Here is a 24,307-nt window from a genome sequence, read left to right as displayed (position 1 = left end):
CGGCGAAAGTTGATTTCTATCTTTATTGGTGCTGCTCTTAGCTTGCTTATCACCGTTGCTATTCTATTCTATTGAACATTTTCCAGTTGTGAGTGATGCTGTCACCAAAGTACTGTTCCTAATTTTTTTTTTACTATTTATTCTCGATTATATACATTTTGTAGATTCAAGATCCGCAATAAAGTAATTTGACCACCTGGAAAAGTTTTCTTCAAAATAATTCGACCCTCAAAGGGTTAATCTCAACAAAAGAAAACTCAAGATGGGTACAGCAGAGAAATATGGGAGGGATACGAGCACTAAGTTTTAACAGCTTATTGTGAACTACAGAGCAGAATGTATAGGTATCTCATGGCCATACACCGGGCAGGTGCAGCAGTATAATTTAAGTGCTGTAGACATGTATTTCTGTGCTAGACGTCATATGCGGCACTTCTTCGTATTTCCTCGCAGAGCTGAAAGGAACGGAGGACGAAGAGGGCCTGCAGCAGCTGGCTTTGTGCTCGTCGACCCGCTCCACCAGTAGCACGTCGTCTCGCTCCTCGATGAGCATTCTCCCCGTCCAGGACAGCAAGGGTCCCTGGAACGCCTACGACGACTATGAGGCCACCAGTCACAGTGACGGTGGCACAGACAAGAACTCTGACCCCGCTCGGATCACAGATCTGGCCTGATGACGAGCCATCGCCGTCAGTCGTGCTGTGCAAACTTGAGGCCCTGCATCTCAATTTTTGTCTCTCTGCCTTTTTTCCTTCTTCCAGTCTTCGCCTCTCAATGAGTTTATTTCACTTTGTTTTTTTAACGCGGTGCATTTTGGAGTAGTGCTTTTGTGTGCTAAACATGGTGAAAAAATGTGTGTGCGTATGTGTGTGTACATGTGCGAGTGTGTGTGCATGCTCCTTTTTAAAGGAGTGGTAGCAGCCTTAACTGCCTCTTCAGATTTTCTTCCTTCCTTGTTTTCTGCCGGTGTTCACACTGTGTTCCTAGATGAACATATATCCACTTAGGTGCTCTTGTCTTATGACAAACGTTTCTGTTCTACTGCATGCCAGTTTGGTTGTGGGAGCACCTTGGAGAGACTCTTAGAAGAACACATTTAGCGCTGTAGTGCGCTTCGCCACAGATGAGTGTTAAGGAAAGCATAGCTTGGTAGTGCACAACATTTGCTGATGAGTAGTGTTGGAAAGAAGATTCTTTTTTTTTTTTTTTTCTGGAGCATTGTTTGTATGGTGTATATATCGCGTCTGCAAATAGACTTGAAGGTTGACTTCAGAATGAGCAATTTACGCTTGCTTCTGTGAAGGAAAAGAAAGATTTTCTCAGATGGTTTCATGGAGATTCAACTGCTGTACATGTTTTGGATAATTGCTCGAGTGTGCAGACAAGGTTTTTCCTTTCAGTGCGCTGTGGGCTGCTTTGAATGGACTGCAGGCCGCCGAGGTCAAGTTCAGCCAGACTTTATTCTGGCTCTTGGGTGAAAACTTTTTCACTTTTTGTGTTTGCGTATTTTGTTGCACCTTTCATTGCCCTCCTTACATGCTCCCTCTCTTTATCTTGGGGTTTCGCACCGCCGCGAGAACGTATTCTCAACTGTGATTTCATGTGGGAAAGACTGACGGATGCCTCGAAACAATGGGCAGCACGTTATATGCACTCTCAGAACAGTGTGGCTTTCTTTCTTTTTTCACCTGTATGTGTGTGTGTGTGAAGAAAGCCATCGGCAGCTGTGCGGCACCGTTATCGTGTAGCTGAGATGTATTAGCTTCTTTGGGGACAGTGCACAACCACTTTTTTTCTTTTTTTTATTTTGCAACTGCAGAGAATTTCCTCCGAGAACAGTTATCTCACGTAGCAACGACACAATATTGTGGTGTGCTGCGGTATCTCTGAGCTGTTTGTTGTGGGGGCGCTCTCTGAGTGTTGTTCGACAGTGTGCATGCATGCGCGCTTGGCGCAGAGTCTCGAGATGGCGAAGTGTGTGAGATATTGGTGGCAAGCATAATAATGCCTTACGCCTCTGACGTGTTGCTAAGCGGACACAGGTATGGGAGACAGAATCACTTTTAACTTTCACCTCTAGTGGTTGCGCACTAGTGAGCCTGGCCACTGCGACGGATAATACTTTGTACAACGTGCATATGATAACATTTTTTCCGAACCCCAGCGGGGAAAGGAGCCACGAACGCTGCCTGCATAACTGTACCCCGGGAGGATCTTGTAGCAGCACAATAATGTTTCTCAACATCAACCTTGTGAAAGCCAGCACCAGCAAATGCTAAGTGTTGTGACCTATTTCCTGCATTTGTGGCACCACTATCTCTTTTTTTTTGCCTTTTTTTTCTGAGCGTTTCATCACATTTTGTTCTTCATGTTGCAGTTACTACAAATATGAGCACAATGCTCAGTAAATACTCACACCTGGTTTCTTGTGATAGCTCCAAGCTGTAGTGAAAAGAGAGAGAAAAAAAAGCGTCCTAAAGTTAACCGCCAGTTTTTTTTTTTTACATATATATATATATATTATATATACTGCTCCAAATGTACTTTATTTATCAGTACTTGTAGGCTCATGGCATGTGCCTTCATGGCTGCTGAGAGCATTTCTTCTTGCTTGACCCCCATTTTCTTTCTTTGATTTTCCATTGAAGGTAAACGCATCGACGTACTGCAGAGATTTCACGTTTTGCATCTCAGACGTGCTTTTTATGTGGGATTGCACCAAGCGCATCTTGTACTTGTAGCCTCATCTGCTTCTCTGTTCTTGTGTACCTGCAACATTGCTTCATCCGTGTGTTGCAATTCGGAAGTCACCTTTAGGTTGATGGTTTTACTTTAGTTGCTGAGTATATTTATAATAAAACATATTATTTCACAAGGCTTGCTGCCTCTTCACTGTTGCGTGCATGTGTGTGTCAAAAATGGCTGGTGGTTTAGCATTTGTAAGCATGAAAGACTGTGCCCAAGCACAGTATTCTGCTGGTGCACACCACCTCCACGTACTTTAAAGCGCAGTTGAGGTGTCCACTCACCCAGGGAGCCAGTTATGCGCGTATTCAATGTTTTCATTGTCAGGGCCAATTTGCCCAGTGTATGCTGGCAGCCCTTGCTCCAGTGCCGCGTTTCTGCAGCAGTGCCGCGTTTCTGCAGCAGTGCTGTCGTCAACGACAACGCATATTGCTCTGGTGCCGTGCTTCTGCCATAGTGTTGTCCACGGCAGCACATGTACAACACATCTGTCACTACCACTACGTAGCTAATATTAGTTTGATAGTAGTATTAGCTGACAATGTGCAATGCACAGCGAGAGTGTGTGTAGCAGTTTAACACAAGGCTTGTCTGGCCACGGTGATAGCCTAGTGCCCTCGTGCAGTGGCCAGTGAAGCTGAACTGTTTGTGCCGCAGCAGGTACAAATGTCAGTTGCAGATTTTTATTTGATTTATTTTATTTTCTTCTTTCACTTGGCACAAACCCGCAAACATTACAAGAGCTTGCTCGGGGTTTACCCATCGGAATAGTGCTTTCGCACTAATATTTAGCTGGTGTTATACATCTAGCTTCACACAGATCTCATGAATCAGCTAAGATAACGTTTTGGATATAAGGTGTAAAGGCTTCATGGTGTGACTTGGCAGAGCAGTCTTGGCAGTTATTGCACCGATCTCAAAGCACGTAACTTCTGTAAATAGACCCTCAAGATCCTTGTACAGTGGAACGCCTCAAATAACCTAAAATCCTGTGCCAAAGATTGCCATTTCCTGTGTGCCTCTTGAAACAGGCACCATCCCTTCCATATTCTGAATGTCATTGAGCTTTTGATTGCTGTTGAACTTCGCCTTGCACACTTGAGCAGACGGCTACTGCCGGCTAACTTGATTCAAGGCTGACGGCAGAGGCTACTGGGATAAGAGTGGCTGACAAGTTGGTAGAGCTAGCTAGCATAGTGAGTTGCATACTTAAGTTGGCAGTTAACGTAAGCACAACGTAAATTAACAGAAAGCACTTTTGGCTGCCACTTTTGTTTTTCCTGAAGGCGTTAAGGCTTAGCCACACTTACAGGCTCCGGCAAAGGCTCTTGTGGTCTTGTTGCCTTTGTCAAACTCCTTTTTACTTCATCATGACAGGACCGCTCCTCCATCGCACAAGGCGGGGCTTTGGACACACAGTCCCATTCCCATTTCGCATACACTGGAGTGTTCAGGTGGCACTAAATGCCTCAGTCTGGAGGCCCTGTACGATGTATAGAAGACCAGCAGACCACTTCTAAACTGAATGGATGTGCACAACCAGCTCCTGTCCACAGTCAAACAGGCCGTTATATCTTGTTCAGTATGCAGAAGGTGTGGGGTTTGGTCCTACCCCCTAGTTTCCAGTGAGCACAAGCTTTCCCTATTCAGCTTCTCTAGGGTGGAAAGCTTGCAAAATGGTTCATTGACCCCGTGTGTAGATTAAAAACACCTTGTGCAATTAAAATTGTCAGGTCATCTTTTGCTCCCATGCTGTGTGAGTACTTTTTACAGGGAAACAATACAGGCTGCAAGAGGATGTAGATGGCTGTCCGGGGGCCCTTAGCAGGACATTTACTAAGAAATTTGCAAATTATGTCCCTGATTTCTACCACCATTTGCACTTCCATGCAACACGAGGAGTGCAGCATCATTTTTTATTGTACATTTTTTTCTTGGCGAATACGAAGGTACTGAAAAGGCCGCCAATATGCGCTTTGTTTCAACTTTGTCAACAGATGGCGCCACCATACCGTGGTGGCGCGAACTGCTAATGAACGCTCTCCTCTTCCTATGTCGGCACTACAGTGTTCTGTAGTCGGCACTCTTTCTCTCGGCTCTTCTTTGGTGCCTGGGCGCCGATGGTGGCGGCACCTAGTCCAGGTACCGTAGAAGACGCTCCCAACGCTCGCCCTTTGACGCGCTGTAGACCGCGTTCTCCAATTTATTGTTTGTTGCATTTTTGCCTTCGTTCCGGTCGAATTAAATGATCCCATGGCATGGAAGATTAAAAAATTAGTTATTCCATTAACTGCCGCGACCCACGTTGTACTGCTTTATCGAAGCTTTTTGTGCTACGATCGCTTTAATTGCAGTGTGCACTGCGAGTGGCGTAGTAGTAAGTGGTTTTATTACATGATAAATGGAAGGAAAAAGGTTGTTGCAAGCCCCGGCATCTGCCATCGCTGCTGGAACCACCTGAGCTGGGGCAGCGGAAATAAAGGATAGCAGGCAGTGTGCAGAAGTGAAATGAAAGAAGTGAGGGGATAGTAGAAAGGGCAGGGGGAGGGGTACACTGGCAATAAATCTATTTACATATTAACATAATAGCATATGTATAGGTCGCACGCGCGTGAAGGTCTGGTAGAACACAGTACAAACACGCGCACGACACAGCACAAAACAGCTGGAGTGGGGGCGTCCAGCTGTTCATCGTCCAAGGTAGCACTCGCGGAGCGTTCGGTCACTTGGATATAATCGGAGTGTTGTTTTTCCTAACGCCGCCTTTTGCCCAATCTCATTTGAAATTTAATGCCGCCAAGAGGAAATGGGACGACATGCGCGCTGTATATGCATATACTAGGTTTGACTTTTGCTAGACATGTGCAGACCAGGCTTTACATGAACCGCGGTGTAATGCTTCCACTATATCCTCACAAAGGCGCGTTTGAGTGTAATCGGCCGTGCTAATCAGTGAGGAGTTGCCCACTGGTCTCAGTTTTTATTTTATTTTTTATTGCGAGAAAGCTTTGGAAAGTTTGACTATGCCGCGGTGCGTCACGGGTTAACGCTGAAATGACCATCAGGGTCGTCAGGATTAGGGTCATCAAAGGTTGTCGATGAAACCCGTCCCTAGAAACACTAGTAAATTTGTCCCACGCGCAGTCGAAGCCGCATCACTCCAGGGTCCAAGGACATCTTACAGGCACAAGGGAATGCCCTGACAGAGTCCTAAAACACCGCCCGACGGGGTCCTAAAGTACTTTACGATTATTATTGAAAATTTGGCAGCGGCAGACCAAGTGCTAAAGATCACGCACACCACATGTCGTGCTCAGAGGGCTGCTTGGTGCACATATTTTGTGAAGAAATAATTTAGTGAAAGCAACGTCCAAGTGAAGTCGGTTCAGGCAATTACGGTCACGCCTGTCTAAACTGTCTGGCATGCGAAAGTCGCAAGTGGGGTCGTTATGAAGGAGGGGTCTGTTTTGACGCTTCGGATCACACGACAGAGAGAGAACACTGCGTCAGCCAGGACGCAGTGCTCCGTTTGTGCATCGCCTCGCCTGCGAGCTTCAACGCCGGGCGCATGGAATTCACTGGCCTTATCCACCCACATGGGACACTACTCTCCACTACAAACAAAAGCAATTCTGCACTATGACAACATCCGAGCAATTCCAATTCCTGTTCCGGTCAAATCACTCACCACCACGTAACTACGCATTTTTGACTCATACACCTAAATATACTCCTTACTCCTGTCTGTTCTTATCTCTACCGTATCCGACACTCCACCGCTTGCCCGAATCATACCGAACTCTATGCTAATTTGGAACATTTCCTTTTCTTCTGCCCCGTTGCCATTCAGACACCCCTTTTTCCATGCCTTCCTCCCCCAACGTGGCGGGTTTGGCTAGCCGCGGACAAGTTGACGGAGCAGTTGGCTTTGGTGACTCTGGCCCAACACATCCTTGACGCTTGTTGAAATAAAGTTTCTCTTTCTGTCTCTCTCGTCTGCGGCTACCCAAGGGCGTCCGCAGAATTTTTTGCAGGGGGGGGGCCCCGTTGGTGCCCCGGGGGGGGGGGGGGGGGGGGGGTATGTTCGTAGCAAAAAGGCGCTATTTGCGGAGTAAATTTATTTATTTATATATAAATAAAAATTAAACAAAATGCACACATGAAAGAAAAATTACAAACAGCAAATTAAAGCGCGGCTAGGAGAGGTACATTGGAGTTTATCAACGAAGAAACAACTAAAATTAATAAAAAATGCAAAAAGATGCTATATCACTTCGTGGAGAAGAGTGCTCAGTCTTCCTGCATACGGGTTCTCGACTCACCCGAATTGATGACCAGCACACAGCACAATATGTTCGCAAACACGCAACTACAGTCACTCAGTCATTCTTCCTTGAACAGCAACTGTAGGCGCCTCGGATTTTTCTGGGCGAATTGCGTAATTACACGTGTGATAAATTCACTTCTGTGCTTCATTACACGCTCTCGGTGCACACTCATCATACAGATTGGAAAAACTGTTGAACGCGTACGTTGAAAACAAAAGATGACTATATATACAACGAAAACTTATTTACAAGATAAATGCACGCTCGCAGCTTCATACACCTCGCTCCATCTTGCTTGCGCATCCGCACAGTCGAGCAACCCCACACACACTGCTCGCCGCTCGTCGTTTTCTCGTCCGCTGTCTTGGTTGTTCTCAGCTTCGCTGACAACCGGCCACTAAAAACACCCAAGCACAAACACAGAGGCGCGCACACGTGCGAGGGCTTACTTGCCGCAGTATCCCCGAATGCGCACTTTGGGGGTGAAAGGAACGCCGCGCAACTTCCGAGGGGAAGGGACACTCGCCACTCCGGTCGGAAAATTTGTTTTTGTGTTTTTATGGGGTTCAGAGCCCCAAAACGACTCAGGCTATGAGGGATGGAGTAGTACAGAGTTCCGGGTAATGTCGACCACCTGGGTCTCTTTACCATGCACTGACACGCACAGCACATGGGCGCTGTTGTGATTTGAGGCCCAGCCAGAGGTGACAGGCGAGCCAGGCAGGCGCCATCGGGCTGCGTTGACCAAAGGCGCTGGTTTTCACAGAAGACTCAAAGAACGCTGGTGTGGGGGCGCCTCGGGAGACTGCGTCGCCGTGAACAAAAGCAGCTAATCCCCTTTGCCGGAGATTCTGAAAGCGGCGCTTCTACCGAACTGCGCTACACGTGGATCGGAGGAGACAGCGAGCGGCGGCGGCGCCAACTCATCGCCCGCTTGCCCCTGAGCAGCCCGACAAAGCGGGGGTGGACACGGCTGATTTGTCCTTCCCTCCTTAAGAATTCATCGGTGACCGGCGTAACGACATAGGCGAAAACAAGATGCCCCGTGCACTGTCTGCCTCCGTGTCGCTATCTCTCTAGAGATCAAAGAAACAGACACCCATCTCAAGGCGGCTCGAAACACATGCTCGCCGGTGCCGCTGTATGTCTGGAACAGGTCGCCCTTCAGTAGAGCTAACGATGGCGTGGTTTGAAAACGGCGGAACGACGCACGCCCGGACGCGGCATTTCGCAGATGTGACCATGCGGGGCTGCTTTTACCCTTTTGACTGAGCGCACCACCGCCCCTGGTGTGCGGCCATCACTCACGGTTCGAGTGAGTGATTTTCCAGGGGGGTGCAACCGCCCCCCCTTGCCCCCCCCTCCGGACGCCCATGGCTACCGCCATTTTTGAGCCATCCTAAAATATGGTATGGCTTCCCTGCAAGGCATTTCATGCTTACGTCTGCTCTGCACGGCGAAATAAACTCAATTTTGTAAACTGATTCATGTTCGAAGCAACTGCTAGGCTTTCTATTAACACCTGTGAGGAATTAGTCTCATGAAAACTGCCTTTTTTAAAGCTAGATGGCAGCGTAGCAGATATGTACGAGAACCTTAATAAGCTTGGGCAACTAAGACATTTGTCCTCCATATACTTCAGTTCGTGATTCACTCCTTCCTTTTCTTCCTTGGTTTCTTTATTAATTTCCCTTCCCCTCTTACTATTTCCTTCCTCCACTCATTTTTCATTCTTCTGTTTTCGCTTTTGATTCAGCGGTAACCTTTTTGCTATTATGATCCGACTGCTTCGTGAACGCTTCACTCCTGCTAGAAGCGTCGTTTTGTTCGAATACAGCTTCGGTCGGGCTCAACACGTGGTACAGTTTGCTTCAATTCCCATTACTTTCTTACTCACCTTTTTTCTTCACTATCTCTAGCCCGCATTAATTGTCTTGCTCATTTGAATCGCGGATGCGTGCGATGCAGTCTCAGACAGGCTTGCATCGCGCTGCTTACTTTTTTTTTCTGAGGTGAAAAACTCAGCTGTATCATGTCAAGAGCTTTCGCTCATAGTTCCAAAGAACGGACCTAATTATCTCAGACGATTCTCGAAGTAATTAAGGGGCAGAAGTAGAATAAAATCCAGCACCTTTTATTTTACAACACTGAGGCCATCAATAAGCGCCGCTGTTAATGAGGAGTAGCAGAATGCTGACAGACATACTTAACTGCGAAGCATGTTTTAATTTTAAATTAATTTTGTGTTTACTTTACTTTTAATTCGCTTCACAACATGCAGGCGGTGGTTCAGTGGTTATGGTGCTCGGCTGCTGACCTGAAAGACGGGTGGTCGAAATTTCCGCAGCCCTTCACTACGACGTCCCTCATAACCCGAGTGGCTTTGGGACGTTAAACTCCCATAAACCATAACTATAAACCGAAAAGGGATCACTAAGGGTTTTTTTATGGGAAAGGAACGTCGTTGATTACCGGCGTACATTTTTAAAATCGTTTATTAGCTTCGCAGTGTAATTATTAGTCGTTGGGTTGCATGTGCGGATTTGGCGGTCTTGTTACAGACGCTTGATCAAAATACTGTGAAATGCTTGTTTTTCGCGAGCTGAATAATCCGGCGAGAGTCGTTTGTAAATATCTTGGGGCCAATTTCGCGAAGCAGAAGCGGTAGGTCTCAGTAGCGCCTGGAGAGAAAGCTTCGTGCTGTCAAGCTGGAGCACACCGAACACAGGGGCAAGGACAAACTGCAGTGGCTGTAATGTTGGACTTGAGAGCAAGCGTGATGAAGTCCGTTCACACAGCATGACTCACTACAGTGTACGGTGAACTCCAAGTGCGCAAGCACACTGTGAAAAACGGGTACGCTATACTAGGTATTGCGACATAAATGTTATTGAGTAAGAGAATTCCGCCCAACAGCGTAAATTTTTATAAAAATACATATTGAATACAGGAACACGTCCCTTTCTTCTATATTTCGTCTTTCGTCTATATTTTGCCCAAAATATTCGCGCGAACAATCTTTCGCGAGTTGCAAACTGTTTGCAAAAAAAAAAAAAATTGAAGGAGACGCTTAAGGATATGACGCGATAGCATAATGGGTTAATTTCCATACATGCAAAATGTCATTCTCTACTTTACATTCATAGATCCCTGGGAGTCCTCATACCACACCTGGCGCAGTGGTGCAGCGGTTAAGCGATGCGCCACTGCCCCGCGATGGCAGGTGCTCCCAGTGGTGGTGGGCCTTGTGCGTCCCAGGTTGCTCTTCCCGATTGACCAATCATGAATTTAACTGCCACCTGCCACGATGGGCAGTTTGCTCACAATTCGGGGGACAGGTTGTGATGGCGCCGCAAGGTCACGTGACATAGGCGGCCCACCTGCCTTCCAGGTTGCTCTCTGGGGACCACCTGCCATAACCATGCCCGTGATTTTTCGCTCACAATGCCGACGCCGACAATGCTGACGCCGGACTTTCTAGAGAATAGGGGAAAAATCATTGAAATTACGCCCTCGCGACAATTGCCTTCTACAGTGGACGGTATGGTTTGTGGGGTTTAACATTCTAAAAGTGCACATGGGCTATGAGGGATGCAAAAGTGGTCCGGATTAATTTAAACCATCTGGTGTTCATAAACGAGTGCTGACCGCGCAGAGAGCACGGGCACTTTGCCTCTCACCTTCCGTCGAAATGCGGCCGCTGCGATCACGATTCGCTCCCGTGCCCTTAGGCTCGGCAAACGAACGCCGCAGAGAAAAATTTACAACTGGCGTTTGTGATTCCCTGTCTGGTTATGAAATTCGAACCAGCGCTGGTTATGAGGGGACGAACGATGCAGGAACTGACTGAATAATTAATTAATTGATGTCGAGGAAAGGAAATACGCAATAATTATCTCACTTCTCGGTGGACACCTCAACCACGCCGCGAGAGAGAACGAAGAGAGAAATAGGCACCGTAGTGTAGGGCTCCGGAATAATTTCAGCAAACAGCGGTGAGCCTCTGTGCATTCATCGAGTAGGCAAGCTTGGCGTACCGCTTGCTCGTCGCCAGGTAGCGAGTGCGTGACGGGAACGCTCCCTGTGTGCTACTATAGCGCCTAGAATGTACTAGTATATTTTAGGCACTACAGTGCTACTTCGTACGGTATGAGGTTGGGGCGCCCCACCCCGGCCTCTTGTGCAGTGCGCCGCGCGCGCAATTAGCCACAGAACGCTATGTGTGCGCGGCTTTGTATATTTGTGTTCTTAGTTTCCTTGTAAAAGAAGCTAAATGGTCCCAGAGTATACACAGAGTATATACTCCCAGGGTATGTACAGTGTATTTTCGTTTTGTGACTATACATCTCGCGCGGTTATACATCGGACAGTACCCGGACGCGTGTTCGCCAAATGCAGCCGGTACAGCCAGCGATGACAGCGCCGCCCACCGGCAGGTAGCAGCCACATTAAGGCTGGTTATAAATATTTATTCAGAACGAGGGGTTGACATCGCCGCTATGGCGCAGTGGATTAGAGGCACGTGTTGCGTATGGAAGGTCGGCCGTTCGACTCCGCTCTCTGTACTGTAATTTTATTGTTTCTTTAATTTCATTTTTTTACCATTTTTTCCCTTTTAGGTCGCAAATCGTGATGCTTAGTGGCATATAACGCCGTTTTAGAGGATTTATTATCCCTTTTAGGTAAGCCTTTGTGACAATCTTCAGTCACTGTGATCAATTCACCGTGGTTTCAAGCCATGTGGCTGTACAGACTGCAGTTGGCGAATACGCTACCCGGACTCTCACGCGTGAACGGTGCAAACTTCTTTAGCTTTTGCATTTCGTAAATAGCGTATATAGAGCTTCTCTACTCGTTGTCGCATCGCTTTCCACTCTGATATTAAAATTAAAAAAAAAAAACAAGATTGGTTCGCTTTTGGGCACTTGTACGAAGAATGAACGTTCCACGGCCTTTACTCTACATAATTCACGCATTTTATAGCCGCCTTCAAAACTGTTTCGTGGCTTCAAACAGCTACTTTTATGTAAGGGAGAGAAAAATATGAAAAGATGCGGCTCTATCGAAGCCCTATATAGAAAAGGCTTGAACATGGCGAGTTTGTCAAATTTTTATATGAGGTTGTTTTCTAGGTTGCTTACACCAGCCAGCATTGACATTCTAAATTTTTGGGCCGTTTGAAAACTGTTACAGATTTATTCGAATGCCCATGCCTTTTTGACAATATTTCTTGAGTGAACTGCGGCAACCACTATTGTCATTGTAATGAGACCGGCTCTTATCAGGTAAAAAACGCTGCCAGAAGGCTCACGTCTGGAAACTGTAAGAATGTACGCAAGCCACTTCGTGTTAGCAGAATGGATAGGCACCTCGGAATGAAAGGGCCCAAGCTACCAACATTTTTCACTGTGACAGTAACGCTCCGCAGCTCGGATTTTTCGTTAGTAAACAGCATCAAGCCACGGGCAACATTTGCATCTCAATAGAACCGCTGCTCTTTTCAGCGGGTCTCAAAACCAAACTACATTCCCAAGAGGAAACGTAAATTAAAATAGCCTTTCTCGCGGAAAACGAGCGGCCACCATCACAGGCCCGTAGCTCTGCTAGCCCACTTACGTCACTGCGCTTACGTCACCCTTCCCACGCCTGGTGCGCCCCCTGTTTCGTGCCGCCGCCTCATCCTCCCGCGCTTCCCAGACGCTAGCCGTAAAGTTTGCTTCGCCTAAAACTTGAAAGCCCGGGAAGAAGACAGTTTTACGGCTCGCAAGGAGCTCGATCTTTTATGGGAGCGTACTACGGTCCCGGACCAACGTTTGGCCCGGTTGCATGGCCGCTTGAGAGAAATACGTGTAGCGACGCTTTTACAGGGCGCTTTCTCTATTTCTTCGTGCTTTTATTCCATCGGCAACATAGTGGCCAAACGAGCCCGCGCCCCTCCTTGTATTGTAGGCCCAGGGGAGTTTAGTGCCCTGCACCGCAAGAAATCCAAACAGGAAAACTAAGGAAGAGAAGATTGTTCGCGCGGCGCTAACTGCGACCTACGCATCAGTGCAAAATGGCGCAGCCTGAACGAGGCGAGTTTTACGCGTTTACGGATACCGCCGCGAAGAACAAGAGGAATGAAAACAAAGTTTTAGAGAGGAAATACCGAGCGAACGGGATAGACCGGTAAGAATATTGGCGCTTACCGGACGTTGTGAAACTCCAGATTTTCGAAAATTGGTCGCAAGTCATTGAACGCTTGTGGTGCCGCCTGCCGTGGATCAAATGGTGGCAACAAACCTTAGGGTTTGAGTAGAATAATAAACCTGATGCCTACTTCTATGTTTTTTTTTTTGCCATTGTTTCTTTTTTTGCAACCCGAAAGCGTGCACATACTGTCATTACCATGAACTGTTACAGCAACAAGCTATATATTTTTAAATTGGACATTACTAAGCAACTGTTCATTAAAGTATGTATTAAAGTGTGTTGGGCGCTGCCATACAAGCCCAATGAGGGTTTGGCAGGCCTGAACTTGTGCACTGTTTTTTTAGTACAAAATAAACTGATTGATTGATTGATTGATTGATTGATTGATTGATTGATTGATTGATTGATTTATAAACTGCTCGGAATCTATAAAACCGAAAAAACAGGTAATAAGAGTAATGACCTGCATCGGTGCTATTGGCTTCCTAGGAGTGATAAGTTAGCCTGCTTCTCTGCCTATGAGGCATGATCTGATTTTTCCTTTCATTCGTTTCTGTTTACACGGCTTAACTGTTGTCCTCACAATTGCGCGCTTCTGTATATCGACAGCTTCTTTATCTCTCAAAACATACGACAGTAGATAGCGAGCAAAGAAGACGGAACTCTTTTCAGCCAAGATGAATCAGTGGCAGTATAACAGTTCATTGTTCAGTACGCTGACCGCTGTTTCGACTAGCGGCCTTTTCTTCTACTGGACTAGATGAAAACAAGCCTTCTCGTCGAAAAGTTGCCAAGCGGACTGAGGCACTTCTCCCGCCTCGTGTTCATTTTGTGCTGTCCTAACACCTGACAAGAAATTCGACACCTCTGTTGCCTTCGCAAGCTTATCGACGTGTTTATACACACCGATAATTTGCTAATATATAACTTCCTCTTCTTCTCTCTCTAGTAGTTTATCCCAGCTGATAAGGTCGTTGTTTTCGTATGTCTTTAAGGGTGCTAATCAGGAACTCAGTCATACCCAGAGAAGAAAAGTGAACACCATTGACTTCGTGGCTCATGTGCGACTCAGAACGAATGCGGCGACTTCTTGCATCTCCTCGGCTGGTGTAGGACCGAAATCGCTCTGCTCACAAATAGGGCTACGGGCAAGGTACGGGGTGATTCCCTCCTAGGGTGTGCACGCGAATGTGTGGCTGCAAATCTTCGAAGCGTTTATGCGACCAGCAAGGCCGCGCATCGAATGAAAAGGCCGTACTCGCAGATTTAACTGGAGGTCGTGCTTTCGCGTCGTCTGCTCCCGTCTGCTTGCGTTGTCGGTGCAACTTGCGTGTTCACCTGTGCATGACTGGCATGCCTTCTGCCAAAAGCAGCGCCGCAAACGCGTTGAACACCAGTAACGCCCCTTATTAGTATTCACGGCTTCGGTGGACCAGACCAGCAACCAAGGCGTTTCTGGATCGTACACCTTGAAAAAGCTTTGTCCTCGGCGGCTTTGCGGCGACTGTCCACTGGTGTCAAGCATAGCGGCGAAGACAGAAACGGCTACTTGTAATAAGGGAGTAATTACTCATTGGCATCCACCCGAGCGCAGCCATACGGCTACAAAGGAAAGCTATACAGCTTTCTCAGAAACTTCGCAGTTAAAGAAAAATTCGTCCTGGTCCGGGGTTCGAACCCAGGACCACCGCTTCACCGGAGCAGTCGCTCTACCAATTGAGCTAACCAGGACGGCAAGCTTATGGTAGGGCGAGAGCGAATTGATCAATAACTCGAAGTGGGAACTGTGTTGGCCAAATGTTTAGGGGAATCCCCCAAGGTGAGTAATTTACTCCACCTTGGGGGATTCCCCTAAACATTTGACCAAACGGCTACTTGGTGTGAATGGCTGCGGTATTCGGAGCCCCGTCATCCTAGCATAGAGCTTTGCTCTAGTGCGAGTGCAGGCTTATATTCTCAGTGCCACTGCTGCAATGTTTTAATCGTCGCAACTGCGCTAGTGCTTGCGTCGTTGTTGTTGTTTTTTTTCACATGGAATAATTTAGTATATTTAGTTCCTGCTTATGTGTAGGTAAGTAAACTTTTTTATTTTTATTTATTTCATACTGCAGATCATGTTACAGATCCAAGCAGAAATATACATATTAGATAACACAGATACACGGGCAACAAGTAAAATAAAAAGAGAAACTAAAAATAAAAAAGGCATGCAGGATGACTATGCGCTTACCTTTTATCGTGTCAGAGAATTCCGCTCGCCGATGGCACGCGGGAAAAAGGAAAATTTAAAAGTGTCAGTTCTAGCAAAGTACGGGGTAAGTGAACCGGGATGATGGTGACGTGTGATGCGTGTAGCTAAAAACGATAAATATGGTGCAGGATCAAGCGCCAATTTGTTATTTATGAGCAGTAAATCAGGGGAATGTTTCCTGAGTCTTGTAAGTGGGGTCCTCATTCCAGTGCTACACTGGCTTGAGCTGTCAGACAGACCTGCTTTTTGAGGGCTGTTCGGTCCTTTGCTCATGGGTGTGTCATATGCAAGGGTAGTGAATGGCTTGCGATCCTCATTCAGTAGTAGCGTGGCTTTCGATGTAAATGTTTGAACGGAGTTCAAGAATCGAAGAAAAAAAAAACACTTTTCTCTTGATCCAATACACTGCGAAATCCCAATAAAATAGTAAATTACTGGCAGAAAATCCAAGTACCGAGCCGATAAAATAATGTCTCACCGTGCCTCTCTTCTGTCCGTGTGCTCGCCCAAAGGGTTCGTCTAGAGTTTTACCGGCAGCAAAAACAACAACGACAACAAACACGCAAAAGAAGAATGACAAAACACACACACATACACACAAGCACAAAAAAAAAAAGAGGGGACACTTGTAAGCTCTTTTAATTCTCTTAAGCGGCCCTTTGTGGGCAGTTGCCAGGCACGAGGCAGGCTAATTGCAATTTCTTGACCTTGTACTTAATTTTCTTTTCGGCCCTTCGCTCGCGATGGCTGGTTGCTATAGCAACCCGTTCGGGACACAACGCAGGACATGCGGCGTAACCAAACAGCAGCAGGGTGGCAGTTTTCACGGCAGATAAGACGAAGGAACAATACCCGGGCGCCGAGAAACGATGGGAAGTCAACAGCAGAGGCGCACTACGCGTTCGAGCATACGCACAGACCCACGTTTAGGGAAAAAGGAGCGCAGAAATGTACAGAGGAGGAGCGTCTCTGCGTGCAATGTGCTGGTGTCTGGCGCACGGAACAGTAAGAGCTGTCTGGCCTGGGGTTTAGCGTCGCTCGAGCAAGGCCGGAAACACCAGGCGCTGATTTCCTAATGGGTTTATGCCCTTCTTCCGTCTCTTCCCCTTCTGTCTACGTCTCTCTCTATCACTCTTTTTCTCTCCTCATTGTTCTCTCCTCACTCTCCCACCTCTCTCTCTTTTCCGCCTCCTACTAGCGGCAAAAGTGGCGCTGGATGTTGTCACAGTGTGCTCTGGAGATGCTCGACCATCGCTGCTCTCTGCTGACTTGTGACGCAAGCAGAGTAGGGTGGTGAGGGAGGTCGTCTCGAAGCGGAGTCGCAGTTCCACACACCGAGGCATTCTAGGTGGCATTGATTACCCCCCCCCCGCCACCCCCCCCCCCCCTTCCCCAATCACACACACCTTCACTGTTCAATGATGAATGTCAAGTTTGACTTCAACGTCACGTTTAATGTTGATGCTTTCTCAGTGTTCTGTGTTGATTATGACAAACATTAGTGCCACTCAGGAATTTAATAACATACCCTAAAGGGCAACTGATGATGTTTTACAATTTGATGAGTTTATTTTTTAATTTGAATTTATTAGTTCTTTCAGATTTACAGTAATCTGAGGTGCTGTGGAAAAAGACGATATTTTTGCCTGACAAAGGCCACAACATCCAAAGCACTTTCACTTTCTCCGGGGGGAAAAAGATAACAGCAGCACAGCAATTAGCAATTAAAAAAGACAAGAGAAAAACACAATAAACAGCAACTAAGAACGTAGCGATCTAACAAGCAATTTCAAACAAACAATACGGAAGCCTTTGTCTAACCCTTTTAAGGAAAATAAAACTTAACTCATATCAGATCGAATGTGCTAATTTGCAGATAAAGGATGCGTAATCTTTTAGCATTTTAAATGGGGATGTAATCACCGCAGTCGCGATGGCATTCCGGCTTCTGCGCAGCGCAGAACGTCGGGTAGGAGGCCGCGTGATGACGTCATCCGCAACGGCGGTACATCTCCCAACGTAGCAACATTTGCTTGAACGAAGAAAACCAATGCAGACGAAGACAAATCGAGTGGAAGGCTATGTGATGGTATCCGACAACGCCCTACAGGATGTGAGCGAAAGCAGCAAAGATTTTAAAATCTTACCGACCGTGGCGTCTTTATTGAGCTACTCCGCACTGCTCTGGTGCTATGAGAAGAAGCCTCAACATCGCCACCTGTCAGGTGGCGTGTTATGCAGACGACGACTACGACGCGGAACGCAGGAACGAGCGCCTAAGAGCTGCACTCTAAAAACGGCTGACCTTTCCTTTATGGAATAAGATGTGCCATCGCGGGCAAAAGAAAGAGACCCCACCCCTCCTGAAAGTTCCAACTCGTGCCACTCTGCGTGGGGGCGCCACCCGACAAAGCGCCCCCACGCAGAGTGGCACGAGTTGGAACTTTCAGGGGGGGGGGGGGGGTCTCACTTTTCTCCGAGATAGCAAACGACCCTTAACCTTGCCTAAAATTTAGAAACTGAAGATTTCCCGTTTAAAACACTCAATTTCTCCCTTCGCATGCTTCTCTTGTAGAATCAATGTATTCTGTCCTCTTTCATAGCGAAAATGAAATTAAGTAGGAATAAAACAAGAACAGTATTTTTTTTTCATGAAGGAACATGCACGCAAGTTGCTGAGAAGACTGAAGAGAATCAGTCAGAAATGATTCGATGCGCTCTTGAGGGAGGCCTTTAAAGGGAGCTTTTCCAGAGCGTGCCGTTTTCGCGACAGCTATGTTGCGCTTGCATATGATGTCACGTGCGAAGCGTTGACAACGTTAGTTTATTCACGGCTGACTCGAAATCAGGTGCACGGGCCAAGCTTTTAAAGAGAAACTGAATACATCGGGAATGCTGAAGAACAAGAACATCGTAATTATCAATAAAAACGTGAGATGCACGATTCACGTGGTAGGAACACGTCCTACTTGCTACTTCGTACTGCACTGCGCTTAGGGCCATCGAGGGCAGAGAGGGAGAAAATGAACGGCAGACTCCGAGATCACGTGCCGCTGCAGGCGGGGACCACGGAGGCAGCGGGCGGAACCTAATTCAGTGCCCTCACATCTTTTTCTTCCCACGGCTCCCCTTTTCCGCCGTTTCGCTTTCTCCGCTCGTTCATCTGTCTCGCGCCTCTCGACGCCACTCGTTCGCCAATTTGCGGAAGAACAGAGGCAGAGGCGGGCGCCCCGGGGAGAGGGAAGGTCTGAGGAAAAGCTCAACACTGGGCGTCCCTGCCTTCTTTCTTCGGGGCCACACACGTATCCTTGATTGTGAGCTTCGGCCAGCGGCGTCCATAAGAGAAGGAAGTAGATAGCAGAAGTCGCTCTCTACCCTCCTCCTCCTCCTCCTTTCCCTTTCCCCCTTCCCTCTGCTCTGGCCCCTAAGAGCTGTAGCGCGAAGGCCCTGGCTGTGACGGAGTGGCCGAACGGCGTACACGATAAAGCAATTAAACAGCGAGCTCCCGTGTCTGCTACAAGTGGACCCTCCCCCTCCCCCCCCTTTCCCTGCCCTCTTCTCACACCCTCATCAGCTTCTTTTTACTTCTCTGCGAGGGCCTCTTGCACGCTTACCCCCCCCCCCCCCCCCCCCTCCCTTCCCGGTGGCCCCAACTCTCTCCGGCGAAGCTCAGATCGTGCAGCCTTTGTTTACCAGTTAGGTGGCCTGGCGAAAGAGATATCTGTTTACCATGCCAGACACCTCCCTTCCCTTCCCCCTCATCTATCTGTCTCACTCCTCTCCCTCTGAAGCAACGGTTGCCATGTTCCCACCGCGGGACTAATCCGTGAGGCAAAATAAACAAGCAGCATGTATTTTTACTCCCCTTAACGCCGGGCTTTGTGCGTGCTCGGGCTGTAGGCGTAGAGTGCTGCTACGGCAACAGCGGCGGGGGCGGGGGGGGGGGGGGGGGGGTAATTTGTTTGCGTTAAGATTTTAAGCAACATTTCTGCGCTGGAGGAAATGAGAGTGGCGCACAGCTGGCAGGGCTAACGTGGAATTAGACGCGACTTGATTAGTCGAGGGCTTAATCTCCGCCGGCCTAGATTTCAGTTTTCTTTTTTTCTTTTCAGATTTTGCAAACCCGTCGTGCGGTGGTGTTGTGTGAAAACAACTAACCGAAAGTGGGAAAAGGGGAAATAAATTAATTCTTTCAGCGCGGTGCGATATTTTGGCCGTGTGGAACAGTGCCTTTGCTTTTATTTACTTCGCTTTACTGCGACTGCAATAACCATGGCACTTCATGAAAATACCGACGTTATCTGTGCCCTCTAAACGCGAATACGCCTATGCGGGAGTTAAGAGGGAGTAATTTGTTGTCTAGCGCACTCCATTTTATAAAAGGGAGTCCATTGCAGGGCAGCTTACTTTCTTTTTACCCCTCTCTTTTTAGAGTATAAAGCCACCGTGAGTGAAGCTTCTGAGTGAAGCTGTGGTAAGCTTTCGCCTTCCAGAAGCACACTACCTATCAGCCACCACCCACCCCACCCACCCCACCCCCCTCCACCCACCCCAGTAAAAACATTAATTAGAATAAAATCGTCAGGTTAATCATTGAGGGTAAATCGGTAAATCCAACGGCTATCGCAGCTTTCTCGCATCAGGTTGAGTGATCGTCTTGTAAGTATTTTTTTATCGTTACTTGCACACTCGGCGTTCAATAAAATATTCTTTCAAGGTTGCAACTTTTTACAAAGTGATTGAATAGAAAGATCTTGCATTAAAATGATGACTTCGAATCTGCTCTTCCCCGGAAGCACATCACTCATTTCCCTACCAGAGCTTTGCATTATAACAGCGGTCCGCAAGGCTCATGCATGTCGCAGTAGAAGTGCGCTAGTTTGCTAAGCGAACATGTCTGGTCGGTAGCCACGCATGACACGTCGCAAAAGAGACCCATAAATCTCATGAGCTTGGGTTCACTCTTAAGTGACACTAGCATTGGTTCTCGGATAAGGTCGACTTCTGACGACACGCCATAAGTGTGATATGTGCGAGCGTCGCTGACGACCTCATTAGTTTATGTTTACGCTTTTATTGGACGGAGTAAGACCCGGACAGCTTTCTTCCAGACAGTTTTGTGATGCGGCTGCCTTCACATATCGCTTGCGTTTGCTTCTTGAGCAGCTGGATTTTAAAACAGATCTGCAGGGAGCACGCCGCGCTTTCTTTCGTTTCTTCTTCTGGCGAAGGATATACGGCCACAGCGTATCAAACTCCGAAAACTTCTGGCAGTTACTTTGACGACTCACTTCTTAGGATGCGGGCTTCTTAGGCACGGGGCACTCGACGATAGAAGGAGCATAAACCTGCAGCATTCGTGGCGCAACCGCTGCAGATTTCAGCAGCTCCTAACGAAAAATTCAGGGGGCACTTTGACGGCCTAAAGTGCTCGAGGCGAAAGCCTTGCCACCAAGACGACGGCCGTAGGGACACATGAGGCGGCTATGGGGCGACTTGAATTGGATAGTCATGACTCATGACTAACTAGTCATGATTGATTAATGACTAACTAGTCATGACTAATTAGTTGATGACAAACCAGACATGATTGGATAATGACTAAGTAATCATGACTGGTTAATGACAAACTAGCCATGACTAACTACTTGATGACAAACCAGTCATGATTGACTAATGACTAAGTAGTCATGACTGGTTAATGACAAACTGGCTAACCAGTTATGACTAGTCATGACTGATTAGTCATGTCTGATTAATGACTAACTCGCCATGACTTATTAATCACTAACCAGTCATGCCTAACTAGTCATGACTGATTAATGACCAGTTAGTCATGACTTGCAATTAGTAATGACTAGTTACGACTTTGACTTCAGATGTAACGGACGGATGGACGGGCGGACACAGTCATGGCCGCGAGTATGAACGCTTAAAGGATTTCGCCTTAAAACTTTCCAGGGAGCATAACTTGTGCCTCGCTGTTTTGCTCCGGTCTAAGTATCAATCTAGCCCTGTAGTGCGAAGAGCCTCCAATAGTCGTGGCGTATATAGTACCGCGTTTAGAGAAAACTGTCCGCTGCCCCTTCTTTTGCATCGAGAAGAAGAAATTTGTGGTGGAGAACTTTGCAGCATATTCTTTGTGTCGAAGTTTTATGAGGTCGAAAAAAGCCAAAGCTGTGTAAAATTACGCCCACATCAGAAGGAAAACAAATGAAAATAAGAACATTCGACGAGTCTCAACGCTTGCCGTGAACCAGTTAACTATTCATACGCATCGGTACGTTGTAGCGCGCAGAACTCCTTGGAGAGCCCGCATGTCTGGAGCGGTATCCGTGACGGAAGCAGTAAACTTCTCTCAGCCGGTTATAAGCGGCCGTTAGGCTTAATAACTACAGTTTTGACTCGGTGACCGAGGCAAACGAGTGAAGCTGAAACAGCGAAAAAAGAAGAAAGACAGGGCGAAGCCGTCTCTCAGAAGCCAAGTGCGTGTGTTTAGAAGGGCGCGGGCCTCTATAGAGGCTCCCAGCTTTCGTTCTTGGCGAAGAAGGCACGCGCTCGCGTATACGGACGAACGGAAGGACCTATCGAGAAGAGGCTCCGGCATAAATAATTCAGCCTGGCGCCATATTTACAGCCGGCGGAGATGCACAGCAGTAAAACCTGCCCATACACACGCACCGGCAGCGGGCAAACCTATAAACGTTATAACCACGCCCGGCAGGCCTGAGAGAGCGCACGTGTTCGGAACGACCTCGAGCCAAGTTTAAGCGAACCAACGACGTGTCGTCTTACGGCCCCACGGCGCAAGAACAAAAAGGGCCTTCGGCGGAGGGCTCGTAGCCTTTTCAAGAGATGCGTTTCTTCATGCGGGGGATAAAAAATATCGGGGATGGGGAAAGGGAGCCATTGGAACGAACCAGTTGAATTATTTCTCTTTACAGGTTAACCACCCCGCGCCGCGTCTAGGGGCACCCTCACGATCGTAGCACGTACATAACAACTGTGCTTCCTTTCGCACCTTCGTCACTGCTCAAAGTTGACGAGATTGTGTCCTCTGCCTTGATCCACCAATATCGCAATGTTTCAAATGTATTTTCACGCGTTTTTAGCGCGAAAACACCATTAACTTCCAACCCGGCGAAATCCGCGCGTTTGCGTGGAGCCTCTGAGAGAATCACTAAAGTATAGCAAAGACACATTGGCTCCCTGCGTCAGTGGACACGTCAATCGTGCTTTGGAGTACGTGGGATGGTGACAGAGGTCTGCGGTGTATGAGCGCACAACATTGTATTCACAACATTGTATTTTTTTTTCATTGTGATAGTTGTACTGCTGACTTTCTCTCAAATAAACGGCGCTGGCGTCTTACCTCGGCGTCTGGAACTTTCGCGTATCCTTGCTGTGCGTAGAGTCAATGAACGTACTTCAATCGCATTTTCACCGCTTGAAGAAAGGTAAAAAAAGTGCTCCGCCAACACTGCCTCAGTGTTCGACTTAAGAGCGTTAGCTACAGGAGCTTGAAGTGTTTTCATCGGTTTTCGAAAACATCCCTTTTAAGTAGGTTGCCTCGATGGCCAGGCGCACGGACCTCAGGGCGCCATACTTTTAAGACACAAGCAGCTCCATCTACTTTATGGATGTTGCACTACGATTGCGATTTACACCCACCTTCGCTATGTACAGTATATTTCCTTGTTATATCAATTAATAAATTTTATAAACGTGCCCATCATAACACGACGAATCGTATGACACCATCCGGAACCCCCTGCGACAAACGGTTTAGCCATAATGGCCGTCTAAAGGTCTTCAGAATGTATTATTTGGGCGCCGAAAGGTCGTCGTTGCGAGTTTCACGCATAATTTGTGCTTAATCTCAATTAGTGATTTTATCCTCAGGAGCATTCCAAGTAATTTGACATCACTTGGAACATTCTGCGTCAAACGGGTGGCCCAAAATTTTATGTAAATGGTGGCACCGAGAGGTCCCACATCGATGGCCGCCATACTGTCACGTATACCATAGCGAATCGAAAGTATAGATATCAAGTGAGGCACTGAGCACCCGCTGTTGCTATGTGCTATAGTGTGGTCATGTGGTTACCGGTTACGTGGTTTGGTCAATTTGACCTTTCTAGCAAACAGACGCGTCCTTGACAAACGTAACTAGTAAGAGCTAATGTCTTAAACTCTGCTGCTGTTCCTCCCACCTTACAGACGGTGAAAAGAAAGTGAAAAGGGCGAGGAATTCAATATAGGGCTGTAAACTGCCCGATTCATATAAGTAGTGTTCTCGCGCTCGGGTGATAATGGTACATCACCTGCATTATTGGATTGCGCGCCATCCAATTTTACCATACCGCGCAAACCTGGCTGAGAACCTGTCCACCACTTATCACCACTTAATATCACCCATTTATCCTTGCTAGCATCCCACCGCCTCTACCCGGCACCTGCCAAGGGGCTGAGTAAGGCGGAGGAGCGAACTCTGCGGCGCCTGTAGACAGGAACTCTTCCCTGTCCGGCCATCGCCAAATACTTTGATCCGAACACAGATGGGCGTGCCCGCACTGTGGAGAGATCTGCGATATCTTTTACATGGTGTGGGCATGTACTCAGAATCCTCACCTTCCCCCTTCCCCCACCCCCACCCGAGAGGCATGGGAGGCTGCCCTCCTCAACTGCTCCACACTGGAGTCCCAAAGGGCTGTAGTAAAGCGGGCGCGAGAGGGGGCCTCGTCGTGCGGTGTCCCGGACTAGGGATACCGACCATGTAGCGGGGTCTTCT

The 24,307-nt window shown here is 47.6% G+C and overlaps 1 protein-coding gene across 2 annotated transcripts in view; it reads left to right on the top strand.

Annotated features, from left to right (window-relative positions):
* LOC149358774 (uncharacterized) overlaps nucleotides 1–2,877 on the top strand; it is a 161,720-nt gene extending 158,843 nt beyond the window's left edge. For both annotated transcript variants that reach the window (XM_089570960.1, XM_089570959.1), the window contains exon 8: nucleotides 454–2,877. In XM_089570960.1, coding sequence (XP_089427086.1) covers nucleotides 454–674 — 221 coding nt within the window. In that variant the 3' untranslated portion in view covers nucleotides 675–2,877. The remainder of the gene's footprint in view (nucleotides 1–453) is intronic.
* The last annotated feature ends 21,430 nt before the right edge of the window (nucleotides 2,878–24,307 follow it).

This window comes from Amblyomma mixtum, chromosome 2 (genome assembly GCF_055824585.1).
Source record: "Amblyomma mixtum isolate Tamu chromosome 2, ASM5582458v1, whole genome shotgun sequence".
Taxonomy (NCBI): Eukaryota; Metazoa; Arthropoda; class Arachnida; order Ixodida; family Ixodidae; genus Amblyomma; species Amblyomma mixtum.
Note: the sequence above shows the minus strand (reverse complement) of the source record. Positions and strands in the feature narration are given on the sequence as shown.